This window comes from Penicillium mononematosum (assembly GCF_028829835.1).
Source record: "Penicillium mononematosum strain IBT 11891 chromosome Unknown utg000003l:1.0-8172316.0:1.0-8177699.0, whole genome shotgun sequence".
NCBI classification, from domain to species: Eukaryota; Fungi; Ascomycota; class Eurotiomycetes; order Eurotiales; family Aspergillaceae; genus Penicillium; species Penicillium mononematosum.
The window spans coordinates 5,124,760-5,139,967 of NW_026643273.1; the positions used below are offsets into that span (position 1 = coordinate 5,124,760).

Here is a 15,208-nt window from a genome sequence, read left to right on the forward strand (position 1 = left end):
CCCACAAATAGTGACGGGATGAATGCCAACTCAGCCGGTGTGAAATCGCCGAAGGGCTATTGGTTGGATTACGCCCGTTTTGAATTGCCCATCTCTGACAATGACGGGGAAGGTGACAGACAGCATTGGCGTAATGGCACAGTAGCGGCGTCGGACTAGTTAGAGGACAGGATACTTGACAGCGCCAATAGGAAGAAGGCCAGGTATATCAATGGCTACCCTATACGGCCCTAATCCATATTGGATGCTTGGCGGTGGCAGTATCGGACAAGACGCCTAGATTGTGATAGTCCATGGCCAAGTTGCCGCTTTGCTTTCGGGTCCTGAATATGCCGAGGTTAGCCCAAGGTATCATTTTTTAGCGTCCACGGGTGGCGGAGTCGGTTAATAATCTACATATGTGAGTAAAACTAGGTAGCATCGTATTTATAATTACTAACTAGGAGTCCTAAGTGTAGGATCTAAGAAATCACAACAAGATACTAAGATAATATGATAAATCAGCGACAATAAGGACTGAGACACAAGAAGGTAGCCTTGCCTTGCAGGGTTAGGAAAAAGAGATAGTAAAAGTCACAACACATTGATTCACAGTAAACTCAATTCTTAAGCCAAAGTTGTTCGCAATTTAGTCACACACAGTTATCAATGTGTAGCTCCGAATACCGTGATGCAAATAGCAGGAACTTGTGCACGAGTGAGTCAAAACAATAGGCGAGTCCAGCCACTAATTTCAAGGAATGAGAAGAATACAAGCATTGAACATTGGGAATTCCGCTTTAGTTGAGTCAAAGATAATTCATAAAGTTGGAGGATGAATGAAATCAGAAAATCCCGGCCGAGAGTGATTAAATTACCATACTTGAAGAGCCCTAGAGACCTGGAATTGGGTCACAAGGTCCTTGAGGCCCTCCGAATCAATTCGAGGAGGGGTTCACATAATACTCGAATGCTTTGATTTTCTTCGTTTGGGCGGTTTGTTTCTTCATGAAACCTTCAACCACCGAATAGAGAAATTCCTTTGGAAGTTCTCTGTTCAGCCATACGGCTTCCGCAGCGTCCACATACATGTCCACAAACAGCTTTCGAATTGTAGCAGACTCAGTCGTACTGTTGTAAGCATGACTGATCAAGGCCCCACAGGGGTAATAACGCTTTCCATCGTGAGGATCAGGTGCAGAGGATTTCTCGATTATTGCGTCGATGGCTGAATTCTGGAACTTGACGTCGAGCAACTTGTCCCCGAGCACATATGCGTTGACAAGATCATAGTACTCCCTGTAATGATTGTTTCCTTTACCAATCACTGGGAATTTGCCAAAGTAAAGCCAGTGTGAATATAGCGCAAATGCCTGGGGGTTGTCTTCCGGGAGCTCAAGAGTTTGCTCCTTGGATTCTTTCCACGGTCCGGACATAGCCTTTTGAAAAAAGAGTGAAGATGTGCAGATAAGTGATTTGTGGATATGGAAAGGCGACTTTGTAGCTCCGACTGTGATTGTGACTGTCGGTCCTTGAACTCTGCGTCGAATTAGCAGCAGTAAACAAAGGGTTTCAGCCATGATACTTACTTGCTGAAGTCGCTTTTCTTGCTTCGCACAGTCCCTTGAGCCATTTCTTTTTGTGTTTTGAGTGAGGCCCAAGAGACTTGGAAGACTCGCTTGGAAGGATCGTACTTGGTAGGACTGAAGGTTCTCTCAAACTGTGATATCGTATGAGTTTTGCAAGGGTTGACTAGCGAGAGGATTAAACATCGAGGTGAAATCTCTGGGAGGAGTGGGAAGAGAGATGGAAAGATAGATGGAAAGAAAGATGAAAAGAAAGATGGATGGAGAGAGGAATGGTGAAGAAAGAGGAAGGGAAGAGTCGACAGTCGAAGAACTCAGTCACTTACCAAAGGCCAAACAACTTCAGTGATTATATTCCTCAACATATGTCGTTTTCTCTTATCGACTGTCCATTATTTTCCGTCTCTACCGACTCCATTTAACATCTAGATATTTCAGTGTCTTCGAAATTCCTCCCACCTCTAGAAGACTTTGCTGTCATAACAGGAGCATTCCCAGTAAAAAGGGGTATCAGCAATACGATGCAGCTATACAAAAGTGGTTTATCTGGTCTACTCAAGCTGTTTCTAAGAGAAAGATGCTATGCTCTTCTAAATTGTGATAAGTTATCTGTCCCGATGGCGAGGTGAGTCGGCAAAAAAAACTCAAGGATCCTTGAGTGCTTATAAGAGCTATATGTAGTGAGGAAGCATAACAGATTCGCAGGAAGTTATAGGTGCTTTAGATGAGATCTAATTCAGTTAGGGCTATTTTACAGTCCTCTGATAGCAAAACTTCAATGGCAACAGTATGCCAACATGTCAAATTAGAAAGGTTGGAGTGATATGATAGAAGATCCCAGAGGTCTCGGTTTCCCAACGCAGAAATTAACGCCTAAAGTTGCAGGCGACGAGGCACCAAGGCACCGACATGTACAATATGAGGATCCATGGGATAATGTTCAGATGGGACAGACTACTTGTAACCATTTAATAGACCTGTACCAGATAATTGGTGTAAAACAATTCAACCGACTAAAGTGGAAGATAAAATCCGAAGATCAATGTGCAAAAGAGTGTATTCCAAGTCCGGGAAACAGGATATAATGCAACTCGAGCGAAAGCTCTCCAAATAAAGGGCAAGGAACCCAAACACCCATTCTCCGACCTGGCCCAGGAACAAAAACAAATACCACCACTCGCTAAAATGCAGACACGCTAAAATCAATGGCAGGAAACCAACAACACGAAACTCTTGGTTGGAGGTGAGAGATGGGGATGGCAGAGGTATAGAAAGGGGAGACTGGATGACCCAACAACACCTACATGGGGTCAGATGTGTATATGGTATGTGAGGTATAGTGACAAGGTGTGCATCGAGAAAAATATGGAAACGAGAAGACCGAGGCAAGTGCAAAGAGGAAGCAGAAAAACTGTTGTTAATCAAGATGTGCAAGGTCACTCAGCCCTAGCATGGGGCAAGGTTGTATTGAGTTTAGTCCCACCAGGGGACTCGTCGTGTACTTCGCGGTCAGTCTGTGAATATGACTTTTCAGACTTCTGGCCTTCGGGTTGGTCGATCTCAGCTTCAAGCTTGGCTTCAATCTTGTCGAGGGTCTCTTCTACCTCCGGGGTGTCCTCGATATTGGGTGCGAGCTTGGGGACATCGGGAGACTTTTGGAGTCGAGGAGATTGTTCAGGTTCAACCCCCTTCTCACCTTCTTTGTTCGCTTTGCTGTCCTGCTCGGCGGCCTCGGTGCCAGTATGGTCTTCGAGGGTAATAACATTATCCTCAGCCTCCGACTCGCCGTTAGCAGAGTGGAACTCGTCCTTCTCAGCAGGGGCCTCCGATTTCGTGTCGACGAACTCCTCATCGTCGCTCGCAGTAGGAATGTCAGGAGTGGTCTTGGCCTTCTCTGGGGATGGAGGTGCCTTAGGGGATTTGTCCAAATGTTCGAGATTCTCCGCCTCGGTGACGTCTGTAGGTGAGGTGTTATTGCTTGAATACGAGAGCGCCGTAGGCGATGACGAGGCACGGCTTGAGCCAGAGCCCGGGACGTGGCGTGGATGCCGCGGGGGCAAGGTAGGTGGGGTGCGAGCCGGGATTGTGACCAGACGAGCCCGGGTGAAACTCGGCGACGTACGCTTGGTGTCACCGTTTGTCGTCTGGTCCTCCACCTTCGTGGGCGAGGCCGGGACACTCTCCCTTGGTGTGACCGTGGCATTGCCAACCTCGTGGATCTCAAAGTGCTCGTCGTCATCCTCAAACTCGGGGTCGTCGTGTGTATCTTCGCAGACGCTCGCTTTCGCTCTCCTATCCTCCGCCTCCTGGCCCTCCAATTGGCGGACCTTAACATGTTCTTCATCACCGTGGATAGCAATTGCATCCCAGTGTGAGTCCTCATCTTCATCCCAGGCATCCATCGGGGGACGGCCAAGAGACGATCTCTTCGCGCTGCGAGAAGATGCACGGCTGACTGATGTAGCCTCAGTTAATGGGGCGTCATCTGTCTGCGTGCCACGGTCGACACTGGCATGACTCCTGGAGCTCTGCACACTTGCACGCCAGCTATTGCGCGGCGAGCTATCCATGCTGCGCCGCGAGAAAGTGCTATAAACAGGACTGTCCAGGTTGGGCCGAAATTCAAATGTCTCGTAGCTTGGCCTCGCTTTCGTGCCGGCCTCCCGAATGAAAAGCCCCTCCGCTTCCAGCGCCTTCACTCCATACGGATCGGGGTCGTCAGCAGCCGGCACGCCGAAGATGTGTTGCCCGTCTTCCGTCAGCTCCAGATCGCCAGGTGTTTCGCCCGATGGCGGGACGAAACTCTCGTCGACGTCAGAGTCGCCCTGCGCGGCCTTCAAGGTTTGCATGAGGGTTTCTAGCTCACGGGGTGGATGTCGGACTTTGCCGGAAAGAATCTCGTCGACGGATATCCTCTCGCCGTAGAAGCGCTCGTTCTCGTCAGTTCGCTCAATGATGATCGTACCATCAACCGCGACGCCTGCGTATAGCCCTTTGCTCTTCATATATGTCCAGATGGGTGCCTGGCGTTTGTGCACCTCGGATTCGAGGACACCACCCACACCTACAGGCCCTGCGGATGCGCTGACCTCGCCGCCCAGCGTGCAGCGGAATTTCTTGAATGCGTCCAGCGCCTCGTATGTGTTTATGATTACCACGCAGTCGTAAATATCAACGCCAGCGAGGAAGCCTATTCCCGCCGTGTGTAACATGATACCAGATGGCGGGCTCCATTCGCCAGTCTCAGCGAGGCGGCCGATCAGCACGCCACTACCGCCAGAGCCACTCATCCACAGACCTGTGCGCATAGTCGTGAAGATGGCGATTCCCTTGGCATTTTTAAGGACTTGTGTTGGGATCTTTTGGATAACGCGCTGCTTGCCCTTGGGACGATTGATCTTGCCATTCTCATCGGTGCCAGGTGAGGAATCGGGGGCATAGAAGCCGTCTTTGCAGAAGCTGCGCAGGATGCGCGCGGCTTTATCGGCTTCCTTGTCGATTGTCATAGGCCAGAAGGCTTCGGCGCCCAACTTGTGCGATAGGCGGTTGACTGGGCCGCCGAGCTTGTCGACAGTATCCCACGCTTTATCGAAGCCCTTCTTCGAAATGGTTTTGGTCTTCTCCCACCGGTTTGGGGCCATGGCGAATGGCTGTCAGATAGAAGAGACTATAACGCTATTATAGGGTAATTGAAGAAGTAGCAAAAAGTTGGATGCGCTCCGCGCCGCAAAAGGCTGAACAAGGGCGAGATCTATACACGGGGCTGTATCTGAAACACGACTTGCGCCGCGAACATGAATCCCGGCAGATTCTTAATGTGATCGGGAATGTTTGCAGCGAGATCGAAGAGTTGGGATCTGCGGTTGCAGCCCAGGAATGCGGGGAGGAATGTGTTTGCGAACGTATGGAAAGTATACTCATAGGAATGTACCGGGGAGATTATAGAGAGAGAAAGTAAAGATAAAAAAGATTTCCCGGGTCAGACGGAAGAGTTTAAGAGGGCCTGGGCCAGAACAAAAACGTTATGCTCTTCCATGGTTCCAAGGTTCGAGGCAATGTCATCATCCATGGATCAGCTGTTTCTTTTTTTTTTTTCTTCTTTTCTTCTATTTGTTATATACTGTAACTGTGATGTATTGATGTATATGGAGTACTCTATACTATTATAGAAAACATTCTACTTATGATACTATTGCTTGTTACATTTGGAATAATATCTGAGATCTTGTACATCTGACTCTCAGAAATGACCAGTCCAGATAATCACATACCTCACACCCCCACCTGGAAAATTAAAAAGCCCTGGTCTCCAGGGCTAGAATGCGTGTCAAGGCATTTGCTTAAACTCTTTTATCTACCCCGTATTCCATCCTAAAAAAAAAAATAAACACTCATATGAAACACATTGTTATTGTTAATCTGTTCCCTTTGACCTGGGCTGCATCTTCAAGCCCCAGTGGATCCCATAGATGACAGCTCAATCGAGGCTGAGCAGATCCACCACGCTATAGGCAATGTCCGCATTCATCGGCTCGGTTTTCCTTATAACTACTCCGTATCCGTACTAGTAGCGATTCGATATTAGATATTATTCAGCTGAAATGTTCCAGGGTTGCCAGCGCAAACCTAGTGTATCCCCAGAGTAATGATGCAAGATCATCTTTTGTGCTGATTTCATAACCCATATACGCTAATGTGCTTGGCCTGATACGGAAACCCGAGAATTATGTGCTTTATTCTTGCCTACTTGGTGTTTCGCAATGCTAGTTAATCTGTAAGAAAGTCCTTCAGGCTGTGAGGCTCTCGGAACATTTCATCACAGCCAATCGGGGAGAGTTGGGCACTGTGGCTGATAATTGAAGTATATTATTGCCTCGGGCTGAGATGCAGCTTGGGCGCTATAGAGATCCGATTGGGTAGTTTTGCTAGGTTTCAATAAAGACACCATCCAAGGTTGGGTCGAAAGAGCAATACATCTATGTATGGCCATACCGATATGGGGTGGCTAGTACCTAGACCGTAGACGAGATCTAGCCACTCTAGCGCCGCTGTGGCGGATCGTGACCCACGATGTTGCAGTAGTGTGGCCCCTTGCAAACTATGACTATAGATGCGCGCAGAAAGCATACCTAGTCGTGCACAATGCTAACCGATTGGAACTATTGGGCTAGTACAAACTATTAATTATAAAGGATATGGTTTTCATTCATATGAAGATCTAGCATCCAATACATGCACACATGCCTCGCCACACAGCATAGCCATCAGAAACTGCGGGAGAAATGCGCAAGACGAATCCAAATCTAGTGGGGTAACATTTCAAAGGCGATGGTATAGAAACATAGTGCAATCAAGAACAAGCTTAGCGCAGTTACAACGCACCAAGCTCCTTAAGCTTGGAGACAAGGCCATCGACATCCTCGACCTTGCCACCACCCTTTCGTGGCGGGGGTTCTACAGAACATTAGCTCAATCCCACGAACAAAATAGCAGAACCACCAAAAACACATACCAGTAACCTTCAGAGTCTTCAGCCGCCGTGTATCTTCGACACCGAGATCGGCAAGGGTTTTCTTCTCAAGGGGCTTCTTCTTGGCCTTCATAATGTTGGGCAAGCTAGCGTACCGCGGCTCGTTCAACCGCAGATCCGTAGTGATAACCATAGGTAGCTTGGCGCGGAGAGTCTCAACACCACCATCGACCTCGTGGGTGATCTCAACAGTACCAGCATCATCCTTAATATCAACTTTGCTGGCCTGCGTAGCCTGGGGCCACCCAAGTAGACCAGCAAGCATCTGACCAGTCTGACCCTGGTCACCGTCAATGGCCTGCTTACCCAGCAGCACAAGGTTCACATTCTGCTCCTTAACGACGGCCTGCAGCATCTTGGCGATGGTCAGCGGCTCCGGGCCGCCGTCGCCCTTGTCTGGTACGTCAATGTGGAAGGCTCGGTCAGCGCCCATGGCCATGGCGGTGCGGAGGACATCAGGGCATTTCGGGCCGCCAGCGGAAAGTGCGAGGATATCTTCGACCTTAATGGGGCCCTTGCGCTCACGAAGGCGGACAGCCTCTTCGATTGAGAGCTCGTCAAAAGGGTTCAGGGAGTGCTTGACACCAGCGGTTTCGACACCGGTCTGGGCTTTGTTGATGCGGGGTTTGATCTATTTGGTTCAGATGTGGGTGTCAGTCATGGTATTCTAATCCCAGAGTGAGTGGCGGGCAGTTTCCATGACCTCGTCGGTCGAGATCCAGCTCCGAGCGTCGGTCCTCCGGAGCTGCACTTGGAGGGGTCATGGTGAATGGGTACTTGACTTACCGCATAGTCAATCACGCGCTTGACGGGCACCAATATCCTTAGGCCGCTCATTTTGTGTATATCAGTAGTCGAGCAACGGCCAATGAGTTGATGTAAGGAAGTTTGGAGGCTCGGAGGGAGAAAGCCTGCGGTGACGGAGTGCCAAGAAATCAAAAACGCCGACGCGGCCCGAGTTTAACCCTCGTCGCACCACTGACTCCTCAGAACACAGTGCGCTTTTGCGGCCATCATAACAACAAGCGCTTGGGATCGGAACATCAAGGTGGTGTAAGTCTGCAGGTACCTTGGTATTCACATACTTGTGATATTTGCATTGCTAAATATTGATTTTACTGAGTGCGGTTCCAAGTTGCCTATCCTACCATTTTTGGCTCACTTTTGTTATGTATACTAGTACTGATTGACCATCTCTTCCTTTATACACATCAACCATTCATGGTACATTTTATTGTACACTTGCTCTCTGGTGACCGTGATAACCAATGTGGCTACCCCGGGTAAAGGACAGCAAGGGCTTTACAGCACGAGAGCACCGAAGTAAGTTGTAGCATGTAGCGTACCTGACTAGAAATATATAACCATTTCTGTTCATAACCAAATAGACAGTATCAAAATAAACAGGGCTTCAAGGTCACCACAGCAATTTATCTTCAGAAACAGCAAGGACAATGAAAAAGCCACATGGGTAAGCCCAATGGAAAAGTACAAGACGGCAATTAGTTATGGGAGTAAGATAAGGTTGCTGATGGCCGCAATTCGTCGCCGTACTTATACCACCGAACCTGCCGAGGTTAACCATACAGCCTACATATATTGTGATAATGGATGTTGTTTTGCATTTGACAAGACTGAGAAGGATACCCTGCTGTAATCTGTTGACTTAGTCATAAACTATATAGCATGTAGTGTCAAGGCCTGGCCCTAATATTTTCTGGTTTGCTACCAGCCGAGTTGATCCCTCGCCCAGCTACACCATCGGTGTTCAACAGCTTCGCTGCCCTCTCCATTATATAAAGTATGTCCAACAAGGCTACTTCCTCAGGGCATAAAAAGGATTGGGATGAGCTAAAAAGGGGCGAAAAAAAGAGAAAAGAAGAAAACAACGGCTGCGACGCCCGCGAATGGAATTGTTCAAGAAGGTTCTGGTCAATCGTCTTGGACCACTCAATCAAAACGCGGTACTTTTATTGTTGAATAGAGATGCATTAAATATCAAATACTCGGGGTGAATATCGAGAAAGAAAGTAGAGCGCCGATATCATAATGGCCTAGCTACATAGTAGACAATGTTGTCATGGTACTGGCAATATTGGGAGGTTGCAGATAGATACATTTTTGAGACAATGGATTGTACCTTATGGTAAACTTAAACCCAAGGTGTCCATGCTAGTCTAAACCTTGAAATAGGATTGCATCGTAGATGGTGACCTTCCTATGTACGTTTTCCAACTTTGCTGATATGTGCAGTAGATGGAAAATATCCATATTCAGCTGTGGTCAAAGCTAAGTATTCACACCGATCACCAAGTTTCTTGTTTGTAACGGCCAGTTTGCTCCATGCCAATGAGATAGCCCTCGGCCTGGGAACGGGTGAAAGGCTGCCCTGGTAAAGGAGCTCCTCCATGTTGGAAGGCTTCGATGAGAGCCTCGCGCACAGCTTGAGGCATGCGACCCGAAGAACCACAAATATAAACAGACCCCTGCATATCGTGCAACACCCGGAAGAAGAGAGGGAAGTTCTCGCGCACGGTATCTTGCACGTAGATTTTGCGTTGCTGATCACGCGAAAAAGCGGCAAGTACCTGTAGGGGGATGAGCTTGCTGAGCTCCGTCCACTCTTTCTCAAAGAAGAAGTCAGATTCTCGGTTTCGGCCACCGTACAGGAGAATAGTAGGCCCGATCGGCGGGTTGACGCCAGGGTTTTGCTCGCGGTAAGCCTTCACAAGTGCCGCTTTCTCCCAGAGCATGGAACGCAGGGGTGCAATTCCAGTGCCCGGTCCAATGAGCACGGTTGCTGCGGTCAGTTGCTGGACTGAAGACTTGAGACCGCCGGGCTGGAGCTGGACTCGGAGGGTGCTACCTGGCCGGAGGACGGATAGATATTTGGTACAGACCCCCTCGCGGATTCTCTTGATAACTGTTTGGTATTTGACAATGGCAATGAGCAGCTCGAATTGTGTATTACCATCAGCAGTCTGTTTGCGTTTTCCGCCGCTGGCAATGCTGAATTGACGGGCTCGCATGGCCGGGAGAACAGATATCGCGTGTTGCCAGGGAATTTTGACAGTGTCGAACTCATGCAGGATCTCAAGTATACTACGTCGTGGGCGTGTCGTGTAATCCCATAGCTCGTCGAGATATTCGGGATTTGTAAATTCTAGTAACCGTTCTTTGTGCATTTCATCGTTGGTGTAGTGTGCGATTGCAGAAAAGAAGGATCGGCGGGGTATCCCTTTGATGTCGAGATAGTCTATGAGGAGGGCACGGAGTGTGAGGTTGGGATATGAGTCGAGGCCAAAAATTGGTGGTGGCGATGGAATATCTCCAGTTGAAACGAGACGGATTGGTCGATCTGCCTGATCGTTCCAACCCATCAAGTCAATGAGGGTTTGAACATCATTCGAAGAGCTTTTCGGTGTGATGGCGATCATGTCTCCCGGAGCGTAAGAGACAAAGTCTGGAACGGTCAAGGTAATATGGCGCACATCCTGCCAATGCTTTTGCGGAGTCACACGCCGATTTTCAGTCAATGTCGCACATAGAGCATGTGGGATGGGTCGGTAGTCATGGTCTAGATGGTGTAGCCCCGGATATTCATCCGTAGAAGGTTGATGTTTACTTGGGACGGCGGCTTGGGGCATTGGGACAGAATCGTTTCCCCCTACCGGTTCCAACTTCCACTTTGGTGGGAGGCGCACATCATCTGGGATCGGGTGCTGTCCAGCAGGAAGAGGATGTCTATCCAGTAAATGTTTTCGAAAATCCGTCATCCATGGTAGGAGGGTTCCCTCGAGTCTGTGTGTCAAGCCATGTAAGTCGTGAACAGGTATCCAAGGCGAGGGTCAGAAAACCTACCCTTCTGGATGTTGCTGGTCTGCTTCACCTGTGGGATAGATCTCATTTGCACCAAGTTGTAGTAGTCGTTTATAGAGCTTGCGTATCGCCCAATTGAATCTATCACAATCAGCCGTTGAAACCCACCACAGTAGCGTAACTTTCATACTTAGGATACGAGCTATCCCCCAGCCCAAAACAAGTGAAGTTTATGCCTTTCAAAAAGGTAGCAGGTAGCTTCTTCAGCAAGAGCGACTTCCAAAAAGACCGCGCATTGACCGGCAAATCGCCTTGACCAGTGGTCGATGCCACAAATATGGTGAGTGTGTATAAAAAAAGGGATTCCTATGGGTCCATTGGTATTAGGCCTCTAGAGGGTCATTGTCATTACAGAAAAGTGCATACCGGCTTGCATTGATTCAACTCGGATACATGTGTCGCAAAACGGAGCCGCTCGGTCAACGCGCCCAATTCCTCAGCCACTTCCTGCGCATTTCCCGTTTCTGAGCCATATAAAATGAGCACGGACCGTTCTAAGGGACGTGGACGTTGGGTGTCGCCCATTCTGCGCTCTGGTGTGGAAGTGTCTGAACAGTTCTTGCTGTGTGCCCCTCCGAAAATCGGCTGACGTCACCCAAAGACCAATCAATCTTATCGAACACCCACCGCCTTATCTACCGCCTACCTGAGTTGACATTGTAGGATGTACTGTCCCGTGAAGAATAGGCGTTGAGGAAGATAATCTAATTCTGTGCTTATATTATGTTGAAAAAGTAGGTCTAAGAAGTGTGGATGAAACCTTGCATAGGTGATATGTGCTTTTCATAGTTGAACAAGCATGCCAAAGGGACTAATGGAGGTAATGCCTATATAGTTATGATGAGTAGGCCCACTGCGAGATATCCTATGTTATTGGCCAATCTCTAATCTGGGGCTGTCTTTTTGTTGGCTCAAAGCGAACCAAGTCCCTTGTATACTGCCCTAATAATAGGCCTTATAGTTGGGAGTTACGAGCTGCTCGTTTCACTTGGAGTAAACATTGTAAGGCTAAATTGAAAGAATAAAGGGTATCGTCAATCTGCTTTTCAGAATTCATCGTCGCCGCCGCCGCCCCCACCGTCTTCATCACCAATATCATCTTCACCATCATCGAAGTACTGTTCGGCATTGTAATCACCGCCCATTTCGTCATCATCCTCAGAGAAGTCATCGTCCATGATCTCCTCTTCCTCCTCATCATCCCCCTCAAGCAATGCGGCTTCGTCTGCATCTGCGTCGCCTTCCTCCTCGTCTTCCCCACCAGCTGTGCGTTTCACAGGCCCAGCTTCGTCTTCCTCGTCCTCAAAACCGCGCTTCACTCCGGCGACTGAAGCCTGGGCCTGATAGCCATCCAGGGACGTGTCTGGTCGGAAGTTTGGCTGGAGGGTTTGCCATAGCTCGCGGGGGAAGAATTTCAAGACTGAACAGTCAAAGCATGCAGAGTCAGTAATCTGCAGCCATAGAAAAGTCAACGCTAACAGAAAACAACTTACAGTAAGATCGTCCGGTGATCTTGGGGAGGGTGCGCCGTTTCTTTTGATAACGGCCGGAATAAGTGGGCATGCCATGGAAAGCGTCGAAGTTGGCGCGTGCGGCGCTGCCTTTTTTGGCGCTGGAAGATGATGCATCAAGAACGGAGTAGAAGGGGCCCTCATGGAAGCTTTCACGTAACTCTCGGTAGTAGTCTACCTGGGTTTGTTCTGCGGGGCTCAACTTCCGAGCAAAGGGGACTGTGTATTTCTGAGGAGAGAGAGAGTTAGGCTCTGTGGATTTCGACATTATGGAGATTGGTGCATTGTAAGGGGAAGATTTCCTGGAGAGCCAGGCCAAGAAGCAAACATACAGGGTATAACGGTGTTGGAGCTGTGTCTGGCTCCCCGCCAGGGTCGGCATCCCAAGTAAACTCTGTGCCGGGAGGCTTTTTGCCCTTTGGTGCCCCACGACGCGACATTGCAGTAATAAGACGTGAATTAATATGGGCCAGCGAATTTGGGGATCATTCTTCATGATATAACTGCGGAAAGATGATAATGACTCCGGAAAAATACATTTCTTCACCGCCCACCCGAAACAGAACTAGGGCTGGCAGATTCCCTCAGTGCTTCCCCGCGTGGACGCTAAGATAACAATGCGCAGATCCTTACCGGGGACTCCGTGCACAATAGACTATTGAACTTATTGTTTTTAATTGAAAATGAGACTACATAATAATCAATAAACTGATTCATGTACTTTTCAAATTTATTGTGACATCATAGTCCGGCAGTCACTACCTGAGTCCCGCCAGATTGCACAGGTCCCCAGGGACCCTGGTTCACGCGCTGTTGTAACGTTTGCATGATATCTTCGAACCCTTCCATCTGGCCATCAGTTTCTTGCAACCGGCTATACAACGCGACGAGGACATCATGTTTCGCAGTGGCAACTTTCCAAACGACACTCTGGGAATCACCTGCACCACCCCCGACGAAGTCTGCGTAAGTGCGAGGTGGCTTAAAAAGATATGGAAGAAGGGTAGTCAGGGCAGGCGGGGTGAGAGCTGCCCATGCTCCTGACGTGGGGAAAAATCCATTAGTGGCTGGAGACAACTGACCCAGACCCTCTTCGGAGGGCAGCTGGAACCGTGACGGATTAACAGGTGCTGAAGGCGAAGGTTTCCAGTTCGCTGTTGTAATAGCCTTCATAAAATTGATGGCCGACAACGCAACATCTTTCATCACTAGCACGTCGGCAGCCCCTACGACATTGTCCCAGAAAGTGGGGTTTTGGTTCACATAGAGGAAGTAGAGGATGCGCGCTGCAGCTGCTTCGCGTTCCCAGTCAGTTGGAGTTGAGCCGGATGTGTTCAAATTCATTGAATCGGAAACCCCAGTTCGCTGAGGTCCGTGGAAAACTTTTGCCAGAACATCTAGAGCTTCGCTGTTGGGAGGGTTTGTGGGAATTGCGAGAACCGGGTTGGCACCATGTTTGCCCGCTTCTACGAGAAGCACTCGGGGGAGTGAAGCTAAAATAGCAAGGTGACCTGTGGGTACTTCACCATGTGCCCATTGCGCGCTAGGAATAGCGAGAGATCTGTTGATGCGGGAGATAATCCCATCAAGTAGGGTAGAAGGGTTCTGCAACAAGTGGTTGGGATACATCTCGGCGTACCGAGCCACATATGCCATCACTGGGCCAGATAGGTAGAGAAGATCCACCGAGTCCAGCTTGGACTCATCAAGGTAATAAGTCAGCACTTGGGAATGCAGTTTGTGTTCGACAAGGAAGTCGAGGGCAGGGGACGAGAAAGTGGAACTAGACTGCACAGAGCTGCGAGCGACGAGGCCCGGTCCATCGATCTCTAGCAGCTCGCGGAAGAAGTTGAGCAGCGTCATGTGCATCAAGACATCGGTCACTTGGACCATATGACAGGTTGCAAAATGCAGAAGACTACTGCTCTGGTATTTAGCCTCGATCTCCGGTACTTGGGCTGTTGAGATGATGTCCCAGCGTAGTTTTCCGGCTTTCGCCAAGAGTGTCATTAGTCTGCCCTGTGCGAGCGTTCTTTCGCGTTTAGAAAGACCACCGGGTGCATCACTTTGGAGGCTACATAGTCCGAACAACAGACCGTAGACATCCTTATCGGTGAATAGCCTCCTCCACAAGAGCCCCTGTCCGGCATAACTCTCGTCACCAGTGTGCTCATATTCTCCATTTTCCAGGTGATTAGCAACGTCGACCTCCAAAAGCGCCCATAATGTGTCGAGTGCAGCCTGTGCAACTTCGCCCGAAGATGTTGAAAGCCATAGCTCGACGAGCGAAGCCACCAAGTCTGAATCACCTGCCACTATGGCAGCTTCACTGTATTTTTGCCCAGCTTTAGCTAATAGTGAAAGAGCTAAGAGATTGATTGGTGGTGATGGGGCCTTGAAGCCAGCGACAAGATTGATCGGAGGATCGACAGCTTGGAGATCGGTGAAGGTGAAGTAGGCGGTAGCTCTGATTCCGAGGGTTGTAATAGGTGTAGGGTCTTCTTGCAAGATGGGAAGGAGCACAGAAATTTGCGATAGAAGAGTGGCAGGGACTACACGATCGGTGGATTCGACTAGTTGCAACTTCAACTTGTCGATGAGAGGAATGTCCAAGGCGACGGAGGGGTTCTCCTGGACTTGAGCGAGGTGTGATCTCACTGCATCAAACGTTGAAGGGACCGACATCGTGATTTCTTGCAATATCTTCAGTTGCAAAAGCCAGT

The 15,208-nt window shown here is 49.1% G+C and overlaps 6 protein-coding genes across 6 annotated transcripts; all 6 read right to left on the minus strand.

Annotated features, from left to right (window-relative positions):
• Positions 1-917: 917 nt before the first annotated feature.
• Positions 918-1,612, minus strand: N7519_006957 (BTB/POZ domain-containing protein; the record flags this gene model as incomplete). Its single annotated transcript, XM_057293733.1, has 2 exons — positions 918-1,518; positions 1,569-1,612. 2 exons carry the CDS (start codon positions 1,610-1,612, stop codon positions 918-920), a joined length of 645 nt encoding a protein of 214 aa, XP_057148544.1.
• Positions 1,613-3,001: 1,389 nt separating this feature from the next.
• N7519_006958 (lipid-binding SYLF domain-containing protein) lies at positions 3,002-5,206 on the minus strand (the record flags this gene model as incomplete). Its single annotated transcript, XM_057293734.1, has 1 exon — positions 3,002-5,206. The coding sequence occupies one exon, from the start codon at positions 5,204-5,206 to the stop codon at positions 3,002-3,004; it is 2,205 nt and encodes a 734-aa protein (XP_057148545.1).
• Positions 5,207-6,936: 1,730 nt separating this feature from the next.
• Positions 6,937-7,932, minus strand: N7519_006959 (electron transfer flavoprotein subunit beta/FixA family protein; the record flags this gene model as incomplete). Its single annotated transcript, XM_057293735.1, has 3 exons — positions 6,937-7,019; positions 7,078-7,726; positions 7,882-7,932. The coding sequence occupies 3 exons, from the start codon at positions 7,930-7,932 to the stop codon at positions 6,937-6,939; spliced, it is 783 nt and encodes a 260-aa protein (XP_057148546.1).
• Positions 7,933-9,401: 1,469 nt separating this feature from the next.
• On the minus strand, positions 9,402-11,499 carry tah18 (NAPDH-dependent diflavin reductase; the record flags this gene model as incomplete). The annotated part of the gene is made up of 4 exons (XM_057293736.1): positions 9,402-10,896; positions 10,957-11,055; positions 11,105-11,280; positions 11,341-11,499. The coding sequence occupies 4 exons, from the start codon at positions 11,497-11,499 to the stop codon at positions 9,402-9,404; spliced, it is 1,929 nt and encodes a 642-aa protein (XP_057148547.1).
• A 521-nt stretch (positions 11,500-12,020) lies between these two features.
• On the minus strand, positions 12,021-12,925 carry N7519_006961 (DNA-directed RNA polymerase III subunit C31; the record flags this gene model as incomplete). Its single annotated transcript, XM_057293737.1, has 3 exons — positions 12,021-12,394; positions 12,468-12,714; positions 12,818-12,925. 3 exons carry the CDS (start codon positions 12,923-12,925, stop codon positions 12,021-12,023), a joined length of 729 nt encoding a protein of 242 aa, XP_057148548.1.
• Positions 12,926-13,226: 301 nt separating this feature from the next.
• N7519_006962 (uncharacterized protein) lies at positions 13,227-15,170 on the minus strand (the record flags this gene model as incomplete). Its single annotated transcript, XM_057293738.1, has 1 exon — positions 13,227-15,170. The coding sequence occupies one exon, from the start codon at positions 15,168-15,170 to the stop codon at positions 13,227-13,229; it is 1,944 nt and encodes a 647-aa protein (XP_057148549.1).
• Between the last annotated feature and the right edge of the window lie 38 nt (positions 15,171-15,208).